Raw genomic sequence first — 20,219 nt, 5'->3', positions numbered from 1 at the left:
GTTGTGAGCTTCCACGGGACAAGAATGTAGAAATGTTGCACTGGTGATTTAACAAACACTCTGATGGAACTGTCAACACATAACCTTTGGAAGTCTGAGAGAAGCTTCATTTTTAATGCAAATGTGCATTTTTTGACACCCCTGCTCTCCATATTAAAAACTGATTTAATTCCAGGTCAGATTTGCTGGGCTGAGTTTTAGGTATCATCCTCATGATGCATATGTTATTACATTTTTATTTAACATTATCACATAATAGTTATCAACGTTAACTATTTGTCAAAATAGGTTTAAAATAAAAACAAACAAATAAAAAATGAATAAAATAAATAAAACCAGATAAAAAATAAAATAAAAATCAAAGTCCCTTTTTCACAACCTGTTTCGGTATTTGGCTTTTGTTTTGATGCTTACCAATATCTTTTGAGGTAATCTTTCGTCTTGGTTTTAAGACTGGTTGCGATGCTTCTACAGAGCCTGGGGGGAAGGTGATTTCTCGCCTAATCGGTGGTGGTTGGGGTGGAGGTCCTGTGACCTGTGACACCGGAACTGTGGGTATAACCTTTTGCATCTTCATGGAGGGTAGGAAGGGAGACTTGCTTGGAGACATACGGTTTTCCAAAGAGCGCTGGAAGGATGCTGGACTTGGAGCTCTAGAGATGTGATTTGGCATAGAGGGTGGCGTCTGGTAGGATGACTGAGGAGGTCTAGTGATAGGCTGCATGGAGGCTGAGGATGACATATAAGAAGGCTGACGTTGGTTGACATGAGAAGGCCACTGACTCTCGTGGTTTATCCTCTGGTCAGGTACCATCATATCATCAGTGCGATTCATCCCTGGATACGGCGGGGCCTGTGCAGGGCCTCCTGGACCTTGCCTGTTCTGGTAAGGGTAAGGCATATCGTTTCGTGTTGGCCACATGTTCTGCTGAGGACCTTCACTGGAGGATGACGACTGCATGGGGCCACCAATCATCTGGGGAGGTATTCCGTGCTGCTGCATTTGCCCTGGGCCCTGCATCCTCTCCCTGTTATACGGATACGGATACTGTCCCTGCATGGGCCTCCTGTCAGGCCCAGTGTAAGCATTGCTGTACTGGTTATACATCTCCTGTTGCTGGTTGCCGTACTGCATGTTATACATATCCCCTTCATGGCGCTTGGCTGGGGGCCCATACATGCCATCCATGTGTCGCTTGTAGTTCTGGAAAAAAGAAAAAAAAGGGAAGAAGATTTGTCACTTTTGCTCCATACACAATCAAATAGATCGTCTGGAAGCTCATTTAAAAAGCTGAAGGCTCCTCATTCTGGAAGGATCATGCTGCTTCCAGTCAGGCACACACTGCTAGTTAGGCTTGATCGAGGGCTTTCTTTTTAAGCCTCTGTTGTGCTGCATTTGTAACTTAATATTGACAGGAAACTTATCCTTGGGCTGAATTTTCTTACGCTTGCTCTTGTTTTCCCCCTTTCCCCTTCCTTTCCTATCTGTCAGATAAAATTCCATTGACCATTTAAGACACGCATAGAAAGGCAGCAGTCCTCACCAAGTAAGATATTTTCACTCTTTTTTTATGCTTAGTCCTCTAAGAAGACAAATTTTAAAACAAACCCACTCAATGACTTAATCTCTTCAAGGGACAAGCACTGAATGAACTCTTAAAATAACAGGATATGCCACAAGCATGTAAGGTTGAAACACCAGATTATGACAGAGCACAAGCTACACACAATACCTATACTATTAGGAGAAAAATTCTCCTTCATTTGTTACTCTGCATAATTCCTGGAAACACGGTCCTGCTTGGGCAACCAGCCCTCCTTCCCTAATCATCCTAAGCACGTTTAATTTCATGTGAGATTATTTTAAAAGCCGGTCACATCCCAACATTCTACTCGAGTTTATGCAGGTTCTTACACTGCTGATCAGTGATGAATGAAGCAATGTAACTAACAGCTGCCACCCATGGTTTATTCCGTCTTTGTTTCTCACCCTCTCAACTGGGGAATGTTGTGTGAGGTAAGCTGTTACACTGTGGGGGGAGACGAGCTGGTTTTAAATCATACGAGTTTGTTTGGATTTAAGACAGCAGGACAAAAATAAAGATGTTGCAATTTGAGGGGAAAGTGGTGAAGTTTGCAGGGGTCCTGGAATCCTTTGGGAATTTGTTGCACAGTTCAAACCACTCCGAATGCAGCATTTGTATTAAAGGGGCAATTTTTGAATATATGATCTATGGTAAGTTCAAAGTTATGGCTCCCCTGGTATCTATATCTACATATAGATAAAATTCAGTATGTATTCAATATGGGTCAGTTAAAACAGCCCTGGGATTCATAAACTCATCTTCCAACTTTGGTGCGCATAAAAATGCAACTGCTGCATTGCTCAAAAGTATTTTTTATTTCTTTTTAACTTGCAGTAGAGCTGTCTGGCTATTTGAGAATAACCTTTTCAGCCTTACATAAGCTACTTGCTGTGGCAAATTCCACGCTTTGGGCCAATTCATACCTTGAGAACTGACTTGGTAGTTGCCACATCTAAGAAGGTGTTTGTTTTACCTGAGTGATTCAGAATGCTTAAAGCAGACACTTGGGAATGAAGCACGTGCCTTTATAAAAGCTGTTCAGTGCTCTTGTCTATGTAGTGGCAACTACAGTGGCAAGTACATCCTACTTTATGCCTAAAGGTAACCAGTGCGGAGGGCAGTGGTGCACCTGATTCCCCCTCCTGTGTAAAGGTTCAGTGGGTTGACCGAGGCTACACAATGTGCCTCTCTCCACTGGGAAAGTGGAATTGTGAGATCTTGCAACAGACAAAAAGACACCAACACCGGTCACCTGCTGTGTAATAACTCTCAGGCTACAAGCATTCATACAGGAATTGAAAAAAGTGGCTCAAAGTGCTTCATTAGCCCCAGGGGTTCATGCTCCAAGCACCTCCTTCCTAGTCATTCCCTAGCCTTCAGGCTGCAGATAAGGCTTTGAAAGGGCCATTTTTCACATTCTTCTTGAACGCTACAGAGTGAAACTTAGGAAATAGAGTAAGGAAGGGGCAACCTGATTCCCAGCTAAGTGGAAAGGGGGAATCCTCCGGGAGTGGGAGCCCCCTCTGGGAGGGGCCAAGGCCAGGATTCTTGCCCTTCATTCTTCAATGCTTTTTTGCATTCACGCTTGAATGAATGCATTTTGCATTCAAGAGGCATTATACAAAGCACATGAACAGCACTAGGGACAGGACCAAATATATATATACACACACACACAAATTTAAGCTGCCTTCTTGCTTAAATGAACATGTAGTTAATATATAACCTACATACGTTAGCATGGAATATCTCAAACTGTTCTGTTGTGCATCTTTGCAATTTCCCCATTAAATCATCTCAGCTGCTAGTATATGCTCATTGAAAAGAACAGCACATTACTTTTTTGATGATGCTATTTTAGAGATGTTTGAACCAAAGAGATAGGTAAGAAATTGAACATTTTAAGCCTTTTTAGTACAATGTAACCTAAAAGCTCTTTTTTCTCTTTCCTAAATTTCCTAGTAAAACTCTACCCCAAGCTGAAAAGGACTATTTGGAACTGTCTGAAAACAAGTTTACATTCTGACATTGTATTATACGGAAATGCTTTCTACTTTGGAAGCTAATTTTGATTACTGTATAACTGGAACTCATAACATGCGAGATGAAACTCTGACCTTGTTGAAGTCAGTGTAGTATTGCTATTGACTTACAAGAAGGGATTTCACCCACAAGGTAGTAATGATGCATCTTACAAAAACCTTAAATTTGTGTATCATTTGCATTTTCGAAGACTTTACACTGAGAGACTGAAATGTACAAAACGTTTAAGTTATTTTTAACACTAATAACACCTCTCATGTATTGGTAACATATTACTTGAGAGAACACACAGGGAATATACCATCTGATATATATTAAAGATAGGTAATGCACATGACCACAACATTCAAAATAATTGCGAGTACTGCATGATTTACTCTGTTCCGGTTTTCTGTTGGGTTCACTTGGCTGCATGACATAATTTGAGGCCCTTCAACCTGCCAGTCAAGCAGCTTTCCTATTTGTTTCTGAAAGTGAGGCAGCATCACTTTACTAGCCTATGAGTTATACTTTCCCAGTCTGCTGGTTATTAACTTGGGACATTCACTTGATACACATCCAAAGCCACAGAACATCTGTTAAAATTTATGCTCTTTCAGTGTTATGAACATATTCTCCTATAGCTGCATATACACTGCTTATCCATATGGGCTGTGATTCTGACCAGAACTACAGTGCTCCTTTGTGCCAAAAGACATACATTCTATAAACAATGTTTTGAGTGTATACAGAACTTTGGGGTGACATTTATTAAACAAATATTATGAATATAACTGTTTCCCCTTTTCCTACCTGCTGCTGTGGATACATTCCAGGTTGATGTCCTCCATATGGTGGCTGTCCTGAGGGAGGTCCTTGTCCTGGATACTGCTGCCCGTACGGTTCATGCCTAAAATGAAGCATTCAAATCAACACTTAGAGCTGATGGAATTTCCAAGCCACCAGGAAAAGGAAATTGCTCTGATGATCTTGCACGTTGAAGATATTTGGAAACACAGTGAAGGTACAGTGTGGTATGGTCCCGAGCCTAGTGCAGTAAGCTCTGCTGGAGCTGGCAGTCAAAGGAAGGAGGTAAAGCAGATAGAAGGAAGGAGAAGCAATGAAGATGCAGCAGAGAGATTTAGGGGTAGCTGTCAGGAATGGAAACAGAGTATGGTCAGCAAAGAGGTAAGACAGGTAGCTACAGTGACGCTGGGAACCAGTTGTAGCAGGACAAGTACTTGATGTATAGCTCAGATGTTGCGAGTCAAGATGCTTGTGTTTAAAGAGTAGATCTCCATGAAGACTATTTCCTGGATTAAAAATGTTATCAACTTAGAGGTATGCAAGTTTGGTATATAATCAATACCTAACTGCTGATTTAAAGTGAAATTCTGTGATTCTAAATTTAGTTGGACCACAGTGACAGAAAGTTAGTATAAATATCATTATATTACAATATGTAACATTTAAACATGTTATCACTGAGTGAAAACAGTACTTTTATGATTTTGCTAAAATTCATTTAATTTTTAATTAAAGCTACATAAATGAAGCATACACACAGGAGGCAGAATTGAGCTGCACTTGGAAACTTACCTGTGGCCCCTTATGACCTCTGAGGGGCACTGCAGTGCAACTGCAGCATTTTTAGCATCTCTGAATGAAATTTAATTTGCTGAAATGAAGTGCTTGGAAAGTATTTAGACTGAAAAATTAACACTGTATTGCAGACCAGTATGTCAGTAATTCCACTCTGTACATTACCAGTAAGAACATAGCTACCATTTGAGTATAATTATGGAAGTAATATATCACAGAGAGTCAGAGAAATAAAGGAAATAAAGAAGACTGGGGAACTTGATGCATTAAAAGATCTCATGGGACATGGCTTTTCCAAAAACACAGAAAATTTACAGTTTTTGTGCGTTGACCAGAGTGAAAGCAATAGCTGCTTAGTATTTCCTAAAATTATCATGTGGATGGAGAGAAAATACCTAATGACAGTTAAAAGAACAATATACCTGATAGGAACTGTCTACACTTGTCAAAGATTTTATGTGCTACACGATAAAAATGTGCAAAGGTACACGTACATTATATACATAAGGAAACATTTTCTAAATGTTAGTTTTGTTAGCCACAGAATAACCACAATCCAAATGAAGCTGTGGAAGCTTCAGAATTGGTGTCATTTGATGCTGCACTGGAGAACTTGGGGCTATAATAAATGTTCAGTTCAGTGTTGGCAGGGAGATACATAAGACAGTATGTATACTCCTTTTCTAATGTCTATGATGCTATAGCTACACAAAGCCAACTGATTCTCCCAAGCCTCTGTACCCCCAAGAAGCTGAACCAAAGGTAAAAGCCTAAATAAGAATAGAGAAAGCATAAGCAACACCAAGAGGCCGCATATTCTATGTGCTCCCACAGAGGCTGCTAGCACTCATTAGCTGGTTATTGCAGATATTACAAACAGAGAAATCAGTGTTCACCTTTGCTGGCCAGGGTAACGATTAGGAGAGTACATGCTTGGGTCACTGTTTGAAGGCACCATGTTGCTTTGACCAGGTGGTCCCATACTGCCTTCAGGACCCAGCCCATGATCCGACCTAAAAAATGACAAAGGAAACCTCATTCTGTAAAAAGCACTTATTCTCCAAAATTGCCAAGAAAACAAAACACACCCCTTAAAGAAAACATTTGCTTGACTTATCACCTTCCGCTGGAAACTTTAATCTCACTGACTCCCCAGCAATATGACCTGTTGAACATGACAGTTGTGTTTGCCTACACACCCACTACATCAAACTATGGGTGAAAACTCTACTCCGCTGTTACACTTAAAAGTCCAACACTGCATCACTTTGGCTACCACCAGGAAACAAAAAAGGAAGCTAAAGTACACAATCCAATGAGAATAAAAGTGGGAATATAGCCAGAGCTGCAAAACCTACTGGAATGCTTGATAAAATACAAACAGTCTCAAACCTCTCTGCTTGCTATGTAACAATGCTCATTCATCAGTGATTTCACTGTTTTTTTCTTTATTATTATTTTTTCCAAAGGCTTTCCCAGCATAAACAAAAGAGAACCAAATTTATTCTTGCTTACTTCACTGAAAGGCAAACTTACTAGGGTCCTGATGGACACGCTGAAAGACTAGTGCCTCTACAGCTCAGACAACAGACTCCAGAATTTCCAAAGACAATCCACTAACAGACCACAAACCAAACACAGTTAGGCTGTTTGTTTTGTTTTTCAAAAAAAGCCCACCAACAACTGTTTAGGTGAAAACATGGCAAGAAGACTAGCTCAAGTGCTACTTTACATCATCACAGCCCAGCCCAGCCGCCAGCTGAAGGCAGCTGCCAAACACACCATTTGCTGATCTGCTGCAGCTTGAGTGACTTCTGAAGTGTAACAATTCCTCTTTATTAGTTCCTGTGAACAGCTAGACACTGTCACTACCAATGGTTTAACTCCCAGTGATTTAGCAAGATGCTGTAGGAAATACAGGCCGATATGTTCTCTGCAAGGTGAGATGGGAAAATGAGAAGGGGAGATGATTGTTTTCATTAATGGGCTTTCCTTTCTCCTAAAGATTAACTCACCTCCTGTCATAGCCACTTCCATAAGAGAACTGCTGTCGCTGGCTCATGCTCATGTTGGACATCGCTCCAGATGGACTCTGGTTATACATATCCTGTATTCCACTGTTGGGCATTTGTCCAGGGGTCATGAAAGGCTCATTGCTTCCAGGCACTGAAACAGTAAAGGAAATTAAATATATTATTCTGGGTGTTTGAAGATATCTTTTTATTAAATGATATATTTTAAAATAATGTTCAGATCCCTAACACTGCCAAGGAGAATTAGCTGGTGTCTGACAAGCTCTCCAGGGCCTGATGAAAACACATGAAGCAGCACCACTACCAAGATGATGGTTATAATATTATATAGGAGCTGCAAACAAAGAAAGTAATCTCATCATATCGAGCTGAACTCAACAGGCACCAAGGCAGCTTCTTCCCTGTGGTCTTTATAGCTGAAGATGAACTTGCTCTTACTCTTTTCACCCCAAACAATGCTAAATATGACCGCAAACATGAACCCTACAAACAGATGAAAGCAAGTCTCATAGTTTGAATTATAAAGCTGTAGGGATTAGGTTCTGCTTTTTCTCATAAAGCACTTATATACCTACATATATCAGAACTTGCTTACTGAAGGAATAAGCCCACTTAATCTCAGATGGATATAACAACTAAAATGAATCTAAGACAGAGAGGACCTTCCCCTTACTCTAACCATCTTGTGCTAGTCTCCACAGTCTAGGAGAAAGGATTTAAAGGAAAGGTTTGAAAAATCACATCAGGCTAACTATCTCTTTTAACATATCTCCTCGACTCATCACATATCAGGCAGTTGGGCTCAATCCTTGTATGTCCCTTTCAACCCTTCCATTCCATTCCATTCCATTCCATTCCATTCCATTCCATTCCATTCCATTCCATTCCATTCCATTCCATTCCATTCAGTAAAATTCTTCCCTTGATTTATGGGCCTCTTCTTCCTATGTCTCTCCTTTGCTCTCTTTGTGATTCCACTTCTTAATTTCATCTCCTCCATCTACTTTTCTCTTTGAAGCCATTGTGAGCCCTACTTGTGTTCTTTCCTCCCACTTTCCTATATACAAGGTATGCAAGACTGATTCATTTTAAGCACATTTCATAGAATCCACAAATACACCTGTAGGTTAAGTGCCCAAAAGGATAAGAGTCAGGTTTGACATTAATTTTAATTTTTGCTTTCTAAAAAATGAACAACCTTTGAGCATGTTTATCACTTTTTTTCAAGGGTTGTCTAAGGGAGAAAAAAACTAGCTTTCCTATTCTGAAAAATATGTAAACAGACAGACAACATAAGGAGACTTGCTCAGTTCCACACAGTGAATTTCCAGTTCAGCCCTACTACAACCAGGCCTGTTGCTTCTGAGTTTCATATTCTAACAATGAAGTCCAGGATCTGATTTGCAGAGTAGCTAACCACCTTCAAGAAGCATACTGCATTGCATAAAATCTTACCCTAGGAATTTATGCCATCGTTCCTGAAATGTGTTCCTAGAAACAGTTTCAGGAAACAGTTAAGTTCCTCTAAAATACACAATATGACTCTGAGAGGGGGAAATATGATCAGAGCAGAATGAAACACAATTGCACTGCATCTCTCTTTTTGCTATAAGCATGCCATTTTGCCAGTGTTAGAATCAGCAAAGTGTGCAGCTCATTCTGATGACTAGAATACCCTGATTAAATCGATGTAAGAACACTTAAACTCCCACAAAGAAAATACCTTTTCTCATTCCACCGAAAGGATCTTTATTCGGCTCATATGGCATCCTTCCCATCATATCTGGCATGTTTATTCCCTGCTGGTATGGTGCATTTGGCGTCATGGAGTTTCGCTTCGGGAATGCTGAATCACTTACATCAGAAAAGGGATCGTGCACACTAACTGCGCTGTTTCTAGAAGAGGAGAAAAAAGAGGCATTAACATCACCATAGATTTGTAAGAACTGTGAAAACAGACTGGACTATAATATGCCTAGTCCATGACGCTGTCTTCAGCAGTGCAGCACATACCTGAGGAAGATGCAAACAACTTTCACCATCATTAAAAAATCTACCCATTTTTTTCCCCACGCTTATCTGACTACTTACATTAAAGACCAGTGTTTTTCATCTAATTCAACTGCGCATGTTCCTATTAGTCATGTAGAAGTCTAAACTTTTCTGAAATTTCACTAAGCTGTTGTCCTCACAAGCACAGGTTAATTATATGCTGTGTAAAAATAGTATTACTGTTGATCAGTTTCAAATTTACCAATTGAAAGGTAATGACTGTAAGGTTACCAATTTACCATTCCCTTGCTCTCCTACTAAAGACTAAACAGCTACATTTGATTTACCTCCCAAATACCATTTCCTGTTATATGCAGAGGCACTAACTTTTATGGCTGCAGCCAGCTTTATTCTGAAGCCATTACAAATTTGGCTTGGAAAATGGATTTTCACTATTAACTAGCAGATTTATTCTTAATACAAAAGAAAATGTTTTTCACAGTGGAAGAAAACTCAGCCTGAATTACAGATGATTAAGAAATTTCTGGTTATCCTTTCCGAGCTATTGGAGATGAAGAAAAAAGAATCTATGTATGTTAAGTTCTGAATGATTCTGTAAATAGTTCAAAGCTCAGGTTCCTGCTGAAGTCAACGAGAACTTTTTTTTGCTGGACGTCAGTGGGCTAAGGATTCTTTATGAATGGAGAGAAGACTTCAGATCAAGCTGGCCTGAATGGCTTATAGGATAAACAACTGAAAGTGATCTCTCTGTCCATCCAGCTGAATACTCTGCTACCTCACTGTTATTGTAATACTTATTTGAAAATTGGACCTGTATACCCAAGAAGCAAGGCTGTGGTTCTGAGCTGGTGCTGCTGGGTTCCACATTCCTCCCCACTCTTGACATATTCACATTCTCTCCTTTGCACTGGTGCTTGTTTGATTTTTCTCTGATGTTTAGAAAGCTAATGCAGTTCCTACTCCTTCCTCCCTTTCCCAATCTCCTCTCCAAAGAGAGATGATTTTCTGCCACTTCTAAGGCTGGACTGGTTCAACACAGAATCAAATGAGTTCCTGAGCAGATGGGAAAAGGCTTAAACTGTTGCAGAACTACAGCGTAAGAGAAAATGAAGCAAAGCTCTTCTCATACCTGCCACCCTGCATAGGTGTCATCTGTCCATGAGGTGTTGATGCTGGTGTTGGGGGCTTCAAATCGCCTGGCACTTCTGTCATGGAATTACTACCAGTAGACTGTGGAGTCTGTGGACCTTGTAAGGAACCAGAATTAGCTGGGAGATGAAAGAAAAAAGGAAATATTAAAAGGTAGAAGCCAAATTACTGTGGAAATAATAATCATCAGTGAGAGAAACTGGTTCTTTCCCCCATGAGCCTGCTTATACCATGCATCTCAATACTTTATAACTTCCACAGATCCTCTGAGATCAAGATGTGCTGTGCAATAATAGCCATCATCTTTCCTAGAACCATGAATTAAATCTGATGCCTGAAGCAACATGAATAGAAATCATCTAGATGAAGGATCATTTAAAACAGAGGTCAGAGATACAGACTTAATTGTCTATAGTTTACAACAGAGTAAATGAAAGGTTGTTCTTTGGCACAGCTTCTTTATATAATCACTACCACAACACAGACATTCATAAGGCAAATTTCAGCCAGAAGCTTCTCCTACAAATTTAAACTGCTGTATTAATATAAGAACATAATTTCATTTACTACTAGAAGGCAGACATTTCTGAGGTGAAACATGGCAAATGGTTGGTGGCATGCTGCAACTCTGTGTCAGTTTTGAGACAGCATGGCAAAAGATTGTGTTCCAGAAATGCAAAAGACAATCTGGGATAAGCAGAAAGCAACCACTGGAAGTAGAATACGAACAGGAGCTGTGGCACACATTCCTATTAAAATTGTAAAAGTAGCAAAATACAACTTAACAAAATGTAGCTAGGATCACCTCAGAGCATGTGTAACAAGACCAGGTCAGTTCTGCAAAGCCACCTATTTCACCTGCGAAAACTTTTAGGTTGAGGTCTCAGAGAGTAGTAGTGTACCTGCACTACTGTCCTCCTCAACCATGGTGAATACCTATAATCCTGATGTGACAACGAGTGGAGAAATCATGGACTGTTCTATTCCAACAGCAAAAAGAGCATTAAATGAATACATCACATAAGCTAATGGTAAAACACGTTCAGACCAGTCTTTTAAAGTACACACTTGAAATTACTCTTTTTGTATGAATACTGAGCGGATTATCCCCCCCACTCCAAATATTTGATGTGGTATTTTTCTGATTTAGAAGGCAGTAGAAGGGTATCATTAACAGTGTCTAAACCTTGGATCAGACTGGCCTTGTCTGCTTGTTTGGTGCTCGTAGCAGGAATTCGTCCCGAGAAGTTGTAGGGTCAAGTCTATGGATGCAATTTTCAAACAGAAAAAATCACAGACCTAATAGACTTAGAAAGACATGGCTTTGACTTGAGAGGTCTTTTTTTTTCTTTTCTTTTTTCTTTTCTTATGAACTGTCACGTAAGCATTTTATAGTGCCTGACTATCTACGTTCAACAGCCAATTAACAAAACTTTATAAATTACTGTTAGAGGAAAAATTGCAAGAAGCAGTATGGGCTTTTCTTCTGCATGTGAAAGAGAGAGTAGTTTATAATTGACTCAGACTCCTAGAACACTCATCATCTTGACAGGCAGAGCTTGTTTTTAACTGAAGAACACCCTTTTTATGTGTTTCATTTATATCTGTAACACATGTTCCACTATCTGGAAATCAGTCTCAGTAGCAAGTGCATATGTAAAATGCACATTTTGTAGACCATGTTGTTCCTGTCCTCAACTTTCTAAGGCATGTTTGGATTGCGCTCACATAGAAATGACGTTCAAAAAAAGTTCAAGAAAAGCTCTCTGATTGCATTAGTACAGTAACAACAACATTTGCGACAATTCAGGCTACAGTTGACTGAAGGCTTTAGTGCTATAACGAAACAAATCCATGAAATAATAAAGCAGATCTTCATGTTCACATAAAATGAACCCTTTGTATATATGACCCCCTGAGTAACACAGGACCATTCTCTTGTCCTTTTGTATTTCAAGGCCTATTCTGCTTTAAACATAGTTCTAGATTACTTCTAAAAAGCTCGAAGGCATTTCTGAGTTGTCACACACCATCTTGTCATATTAGAGCTATGTAAGCAAATATCTTAGTTTATCCATACACGTACTGTAAAACATGATATTGCTTCACCCTGCACATTTCTCTTATGAGTGGCTCTTATGCAGCAATTAAGTTCTTCCTTATTCTACCTGAGCAAAAACCGAATTCATATCTAAAGTAAACTGAAATAAAACAAGCAAAATATTCTTTCATTATTTATGGGCTGCTAGAATACATTGTATCTTTATTAGGAATAGTGTGGTTTTTAGAAACCTCTTCAAGGAAAGATTTAAAAACAGAAGGATGTCCAACAGAGAACCTGCAAGTTAAATTTCTGTCTGCTGGGTGGTAGTTATAGTTATTGGCCCTGACCCTGACCCCCTGCTAAACAACTGTTTATAAATATCTGAAAAATGGAAGGTAAATACTATTACAAGAAGTGCCAAGTTTCTGGTATTGCTTTGTGAACGTGCTTTGCCCTAGGTCCCTGCTGGGTAAGGCACACTTACCCCAGACTAGGGCCTGCAATGGTTTCAACTTCTGGATCAGGTCATCAGCTAACAAGACGAGCCCAAGAGTGGGTATGACCTACATTCTTTAAGTAATGTAACTCTTTCTTGTAGGATGTGATTTTCAGTTTCTTAAACATTTACCATGCTTCAGACAATCACAAGGAAGTTATCCAGATGGATCTTCCCCTCAAGCTATTTTTTTTGCTTGCTCCTGTAGAAATTTCATGTGCAATACTGGGCATATGAGTGAAATTATTTTTTTTTCACAAGAGGTTCTTAGATGTGTGGTCCTTTCCTCAGAGAGTCTCTTTAGAGATGTTGATTTGTGGCTAGGCAGAACACAATAAAGCAACAGGTGAGATCATGTAAAGGGTGATACATGGCAAAACTTAGAAAACTGGCACCCAGAATGAGCTGATATTCATGATGTAAATTTTTTTGGTGGCTCAGCTCTTCATCTGTAGAACAGGAATCATACTCCTTTTCCTCTCAGACGGATATTGCAAAGGTTGATCGATGCTTTTAAAGCCCTCAAATACAATTAAAATGAGGACCAAAAGAAAAAAACCAAACAAACAAGGAGTAAAGTTATAATTCTCTGTTTGAGGCTGTCTGAAAACTGTGGTACAGTTATTGAAAGGTGAGGGTAACACAAAATACTGAATAACTTCTCATTTGTTGAACATTTGTTTATTTTGTGCACTGAATGACACAGACATTTCACAGAAAAAATATCAGTGTGACCGCATGATTAAGAGTGTATTGAACTGTAGATGCACAAGGAAACATAATTAAGGTTACAAAGACTATATCTCACTTTTGGCATTTCTTAACATTTGAGCACTAGGCTTTGCAACAAAAAGATATGCTTTGACCAGTTTTTGGATATAGTATGTGCACACACTAAATGCAGATTACTTATGTTCCCTCACACATACTAATACATTTCACACACATTGCTATTAGCAATGTTTTCTAGTTTTCAAGGATATGGAAACAACCCTCTTCTTTGTAAGAAAGCGACATATTCCTTTCTTCATGTTTTACCTTAGATTTTACATTTGTTAATCTGTTCTCTGAAGTCCTTATATCTATTCTTGCAGGTATTTTATTATGCTAGCCGTTTCGTTTTGATCGTGGACATCCTGAAACAGAAGCCCTATCTTTTAAAGTGCTTTCTAAGCTTCAGTACTAAGCAAAGAATGAATAAGGAAGACAAACACTAATGTTCTTTTAGAATAGGTAATCTCTGTGTACATGACTGCAGCTGACTTGTGGACGTCCAGGAAAAAAACCTACGTATACATAGCTAATGAATTCTTCATCTCACGTCCATGTCTAAGTGATGCTTCTCTCTCAAGTGTCATAGCAGATCTGTAAGAGTATGCTTTTAGGAATTTAAAATCCATCCAAAAGGAAATAAAAGGAGCATTTCTGTTAGTGAGAAGTACAGTCCTACAAACTCTTCCCGCAGTTCACTCAGCAGCAGCACGGAATTGCAGGACTGCCACAGCTTTTTCCTTGCAAAGCCCGAATGGCAGCACAGGCTGCTTTAAGGAAAGACCCTTGATTTACCAGAAAGACGCAGTTAAAAAAATAAATATATAAAAAAGATTTCTCTTGCCAGCAATTTTTTCCCTCCAGGAAAAAAAAAAAAAAAGAATTCAACCTCTTGAAACGCCATTAATAGGAGGCCTGACGCGCTCTCTAGGATATCCCTACCTTTTGCCAGAAGCTACAAATGTATACTCTAAAGTAAACAATGGGAAGGTTACTGAAGGTTAAGCACATTCGCATACTTCAGAGCGAGCAGCCAGCCGCCACGCTGGGAAGATAATTCACACAGCACGAGCCCCGTGCCCCAGTTTGGCCGGGCTGGGGGCCGCTGGCTGCGGCTGGGCCCCCCCGGCGGGGCGTGGGGGCACCTCTGCCTGCCCCCACGTCCTCCGACCCCTCGCCCATCCGTCTTCCATGGGGATTCCTCGGCTGGCTTGGTGGCACGCTGTGTGGCATCACCTGCCCGCTAATAACAGCAGGGCGGTCGGCCACCCGCCGCCGAAGAGGGATGGGTTTGGTTCTGGGGCCACTCACTGAAGGGCTGCGTCGCGCCGTGTCCCCCCCGCTGTCCCTCTCCCCAGGGCCTGCTTCTCCGCTGCCAGGGAATCTTTCAGTTCAGGACTTGCCACTGGATTTGTCCATTTGGGTCAAAACTATCAAATGCTCATGATGGGAAGCGCATTTTGTCTTTGTACCCACTTCTGGAAAGTACTGGAGCCCCAGAAGGATGCTTACGAAGGCCTACGGTGCCTTTCTCTCCAAAGGAATGCCTGCACAGCAAAATAACACCCAACAGTTGGCATGGACCTTGGCACAGACACAACAGCCAGGACACAGGGCCAGCAGGGGTCCTCTAATAGCTAGTCTGGCATTAGGCATCTGCTGGTGGTGTCCACCACGGTGGTACTACCTCACCCCGACAGACCCAAAGTGTGATATCAAGGTCTCAGCCTACCACAAGCACGTCTCCAGCTTGCACAGCCTCGGAGCAGTGCAAGACACACTGCAAGACCTTCAGGCCCCCACCTCTGCCTGGCGGTTTTCTGAAAGGACAGAAGAGGCTCCAACAGTACTATAGAGCCAGGACGTTTATTACAATAGGCAGCTAATCCTATCACTACTGCCTTGGCTACAGTGCCAACGCTGGCTACTCTGACTCCCTTTTTCAACTTCATATAATTGCTGACACTACCCTGAATTGCACTGTACACAGCACTAACTATTCTCTCCTTTACATATCATTTACCTTATTAGAGTTAATGATGTAAAAAACAAAAGTGATGGGAATTCCCAAATACAAGCAAATGGACTAACACACGAACCCACACTGCTGCATCGCAGTCCCCCAGATTTGCCTTGCACATCACAACCTTTTCCCGACCAGGTTCTTCTGCTGGGCTCTGCTTCCTATGGTTTTTGCACTGTTTCTCATGGACAAAGTACAACACCCCCTCTCTGAGACAAATCCCCCTGCTTTTTTATCAAATTACCCAAGCACTAATGCTGCCAACTACTTCTATGCAAATGGTGTCTGCTTCAAAGTGGTTCTGCCTGCACTGAGCTAACTGCACAACAGAGGCTAATGGTTAAAAGGAGGACCTTACGAGGCTGCTGTTCCATGTTGTACCGGGCTCCTGCTCCCTCTGAATGCCAAAGAGTAACAGATTATCTAAAGTACATCCACAACTCTACTTCTTTTGTGCAGTTAAAATGTTAATGTTGGTATAAACCAAAGAAAAAGGAGTGAGAAAAAAAAAGCTGACTATTAAAAAGAACAGGCTTGCACTCTGCAGCATCTATACCTCAGCGGGATTTCATGTACTAAAGCTGATACACACTGGGAAAGCCTTTCTGCGTACAGAAGTGCAGTCCATTCAGTGACACGAGTTCTTTTCTAGCCAACAAAACAAACCTTGAGATCTTTGCTTGCTTCCCCCTCTTCCAGTCTCTATGTCCTGCTGTGTTTTTATCTTAGAAAAATAGTTTCAGTTCTCCTCATAGGCAGCTTCCTTGAATGTTATGATAAATTTAAACTCGGACTTTATCATTTTAATCTGTGGCATCGTGACACAAAAGGACGCTGTAAAAATGGTACGTCTGGTGTTTCTGTTCCTTTGTTTCCAGTCTACGTATTTAAATAAGGATTCTTCATCTCAAAGTTCAACCGATTCACAGGATTTGTCCCCGAACAAACTGCTGAGCGCAGTGTTGGAGGCGGACGGGCAAGGGAGGAGAGAGCAAAGCACAATACCCTTTCATTTTTAGTACTGCTTCTTAGTTTTAGAAAGAGATTAATTTCCTCCTGACACTCCTTAGCAAGTCTAAACAGTTTCACTCCCCTTACCAGCCTTCTTGGGAATGAGAGGCAAATGCAACATCTTATAATTTTTGCAGTGGGGCACACTCTGGACTTGCTATGCTCATTTCAGACTGATAAACATTTGGACTATAGGCTTTACCTCTTGTACTACGTGTTTTTCTTCACATTCTGAAATTACCTTGCAAAGTCATCTAGTTATCTTCTATATTAAATTATCAACACTGAGGTACCTGATAACTGTAGGTATTAATGAGGAAGTGGAACTATTTAAAGTATTACACAAGGAGATGTATCTAGGAGTGTTTAACACTAAACATTGCCCCAAATCCTTAAACCAAATACATCATGCTGAAAAAGATTTAAGCTTTATTTCCTTATCTTCTTCTGTAGTGACAAAGCGCTATCATATGAAATGATCTTGTAAAGGCCAGAACTGTGTTATATGATGATAAAGGCTTTTGCAAATTTTGTGGTATCCACGGTAGGAGTTTTCCAACTGGGGAGATACAGCCAGCAAAATACCTCAAGAGCTTGCTGGGTCCCCCACTCTCCACCTCCCATTTTCAGCCAGTGAACCGAAATAACAGAAATTAAGTCATTAAATACTTTTCCAATATTGCCTTCTAACATACGGAACTGCTATCAACATTCCAGAATTACGTTCTCTTGGCAATAACAGAAGGCGGTCTACCTAGCAGTAAATGTGAAAGCTGGTATTAGCAAAATTATTTTGTTGCTCAGAAAAGTCTAATAACCAGCAAATCACAGGAAAATTTTTCAGAAGTCAACTTAATAGACTAATACTTACAACACCTTTTCCTATATGCTTAAAATGTCACTGCTAAAGAATTTTCCTGTGTTGAATATCAATCATGACTATCAAATCTTGCAAGTCTCAAGTTAAATTAATTTAGAAAGAAACCACACTGTACACGCAAAAAGAATGGCCCAAATCAATCAATTCACGTTCTGATTTTTCAGAGAAGATAAAAATGGTGATGCTAACAACTTATCTGACATGCAGGATTAACAACAACAGAATAGAGAGCGTGCCTCCAGACTACAATGTCTGGCCGTGGGGATACACCATACTCTCAGCTCCCTCCATCTGCCACACATTCAAGGCGAGCCACATCAGAGCAACCATCTGAGATCCACTCATTAGCCCAGCATCTGCCATCCTGCCTCCAACTGAAGTTTTACCGAGCAACAGCCACGCTGAAAATGCAGCTTCAGAGCCACAGCAATGAAGGTGCAGGCAGGAGGGCCTCATCTTTAGATAAATGGAAACTCCTCCTGGGGCTGGCTGCCTCGTGTGTTACAGCACGAGCACGTCCCCGCAGAATGCTATCGTTTTTACTGGAACAGCTTAACTCTTTGAATCTTAGAGATATGATGGTACATGCACCTTGAGCAAAGACTAGATACATAACCGTGGATGGCTCCTCAGAGTTAAATCTGACTCAACTCAGGAGCCGGTTCAAGTTGGAAAACAAGATGCCAACAACATATTTATCCTCGCAGTTTGTCTAATATTAGCAAGACATGCTTCTAAATATAAAAACTGCAACCTAGTGAATATCTTGCGCATTTAAAAATGGTTGTGTAAGAGGCTGCAGTTTTTCCTACTTACCAGGAGATGGCGGCTGAATCTTAGGTTGTTTCTTGGTATCTCCGGTGCTGAAGACTTCTGGAGGGGGCTCCTCCCCTCGCTCGATCTTGCACTCGAAGGCAAACAGGTACTGAATGTATTGTTTTTTCAGGGAGCTGGCTGCACTGCTCGAAGTGCCAACGTTCAATGTTGTTGCCAGCTCACGCCACTTCTTGTTTTTATTAACCTAGCACAAGAAATGGCAGAATCATTGGTTTGCAGCAGACTGGTTTGTTTAAAAGTCAGGAGACAAAAGAAAAAAAAAAAAAAAGTACTTAATGTCTTGGTTTACTTTTTTTTTATTTTTATTATTATTTTCCTCTTCTAACTAATGCTCATTACTCCCACACGAAGTAATGCATAGACAGCATTTACAGTTATAAAACCATTAAGGAACCTGCTGATAGCTACATAAAAAGCTTTGCTTGTTGAGAGCCTTCTGCATGGTGCATCTTTTAAATGCCTTGCACTCTTCCAGGGCCTGTGCTCTTCAGTTAGCAATTTATCTCCCAGCAAATGCACGCTCACTCTTGCTCTGACACCCACCCACACCCACCCCATTCTAATTAAAAAGCAGCTTCTAAAAACTAATTTAAAAAGCAATAACAGCGCTATTCTGCAATTTAAGTGTTTGAGCACCGATATGAAAAATATTTTTTCTCTCCAAACTAGCCACCAGCTGTCAGACAGTTTAGCCTGTAATTCCTGGCTCGAGTCCTTTCACTTTAGGGCATCTTGCAGGGACAGATCAATGATTCTTTAGCTAGATGAGAGGCAGAGTGAAGTGAGGCCCCTTCATTAATTAAGGCAGACTTCAAACACGCAGGACTAGCCCAGCAGTACCCTGTATTACACTGCTGACTGCACAGCTCCACTGCGAGCCTTGTTTGCAGTGCAAGGCTGAGAATATCCAAAGAATCTGTTCCTGAGTTCTTCAAACACAGCTGATCTGCAGTAACAGCTCAGTTCATTTGTCATCCTGGATGATGCCACTGGCTCACTCAGCTGTACCAGTCGTAGCAGAGTATTTTGCTGTAACACCTGATGCCCCAAAGTTCATTCAGCCAGTTGTGCAATTGCTAGGTATGATCCTAGGAGGGGAGACAGCACTGAAATAAAGGGGCTATGAACATCTGAGCATCTGGGCTGATGCTGGGGAAGAATCCTGATTCTTGCATGCCACGATACCTTGTACTTGCCCTGAGGCCTTGTACTTGCCCTGAGGCCTGAGATTTTCTGATTCCAGCTTTACTTTTCTAGTTACAATGGTTATCATTAGCCATACTGTTCTCGTGCCTTTATGCCAGCAGAAGAAATGTTTCTTACATTTCTCTCTGTGTTTAATAACATCATAATTGCTGCCAGTCAGCGAAGATATTTTGGGGATAGCATTAATAGTAGGCAGGTTGGCATGGCTGTATGAAGTGTTTTTATTTCTCTGGTAGATCCTGCAAGAACTCAGGAGTTAAAGGAGAAGAAATTTTCATAAACTGCCCCTGCTGAGGCTTGAAATCCAGTTACACAGCCCTTTGTGCCTACTGACTTACAGCTAAGTTGTATGTAATGAACACATTGTATAATGCAAACAGGAACATTCATGCCTAAATGCCCACTGTACTGGCATTTAAAAGAAGACTGCCAGCAGCTGGTCTGTTCATGTTGGGACCCCATCAGCTGCACGTATTCAGAGAACATGTACTGCTGCTGCTCAGCTACGTTCCCTGTCACTTTCTGGGCAGAATCAGGAGATGCAGA

At 40.8% G+C, this 20,219-nt stretch overlaps 1 protein-coding gene across 5 annotated transcripts in view; it reads right to left on the bottom strand.

Annotated features, from left to right (window-relative positions):
- Window positions 1–20,219, bottom strand: part of ARID1B (AT-rich interaction domain 1B) — a 321,991-nt gene that overhangs the window by 6,160 nt on the left and 295,612 nt on the right. For 3 of the 5 annotated variants that reach the window (XM_082757126.1, XM_082757128.1, XM_082757127.1), the window contains 7 exons: window positions 18,447–18,651; window positions 10,386–10,524; window positions 8,967–9,139; window positions 7,226–7,376; window positions 6,107–6,223; window positions 4,422–4,518; window positions 415–1,204 (listed from right to left, as the gene is read on the bottom strand). In XM_082757126.1, the coding sequence (XP_082613252.1) occupies window positions 415–1,204; window positions 4,422–4,518; window positions 6,107–6,223; window positions 7,226–7,376; window positions 8,967–9,139; window positions 10,386–10,524; window positions 18,447–18,651 (1,672 nt within the window). The remainder of the gene's footprint in view (window positions 1–414; window positions 1,205–4,421; window positions 4,519–6,106; window positions 6,224–7,225; window positions 7,377–8,966; window positions 9,140–10,385; window positions 10,525–18,446; window positions 18,652–20,219) is intronic. The other 2 variants (XM_082757129.1, XM_082757130.1) reach the window with 1 other exon arrangement.

This window comes from Aythya marila, assembly GCF_965140915.1.
Source record: "Aythya marila genome assembly, chromosome: 3".
NCBI lineage: Eukaryota > Metazoa > Chordata > Aves > Anseriformes > Anatidae > Aythya > Aythya marila.
Note: the sequence above shows the minus strand (reverse complement) of the source record. Positions and strands in the feature narration are given on the sequence as shown.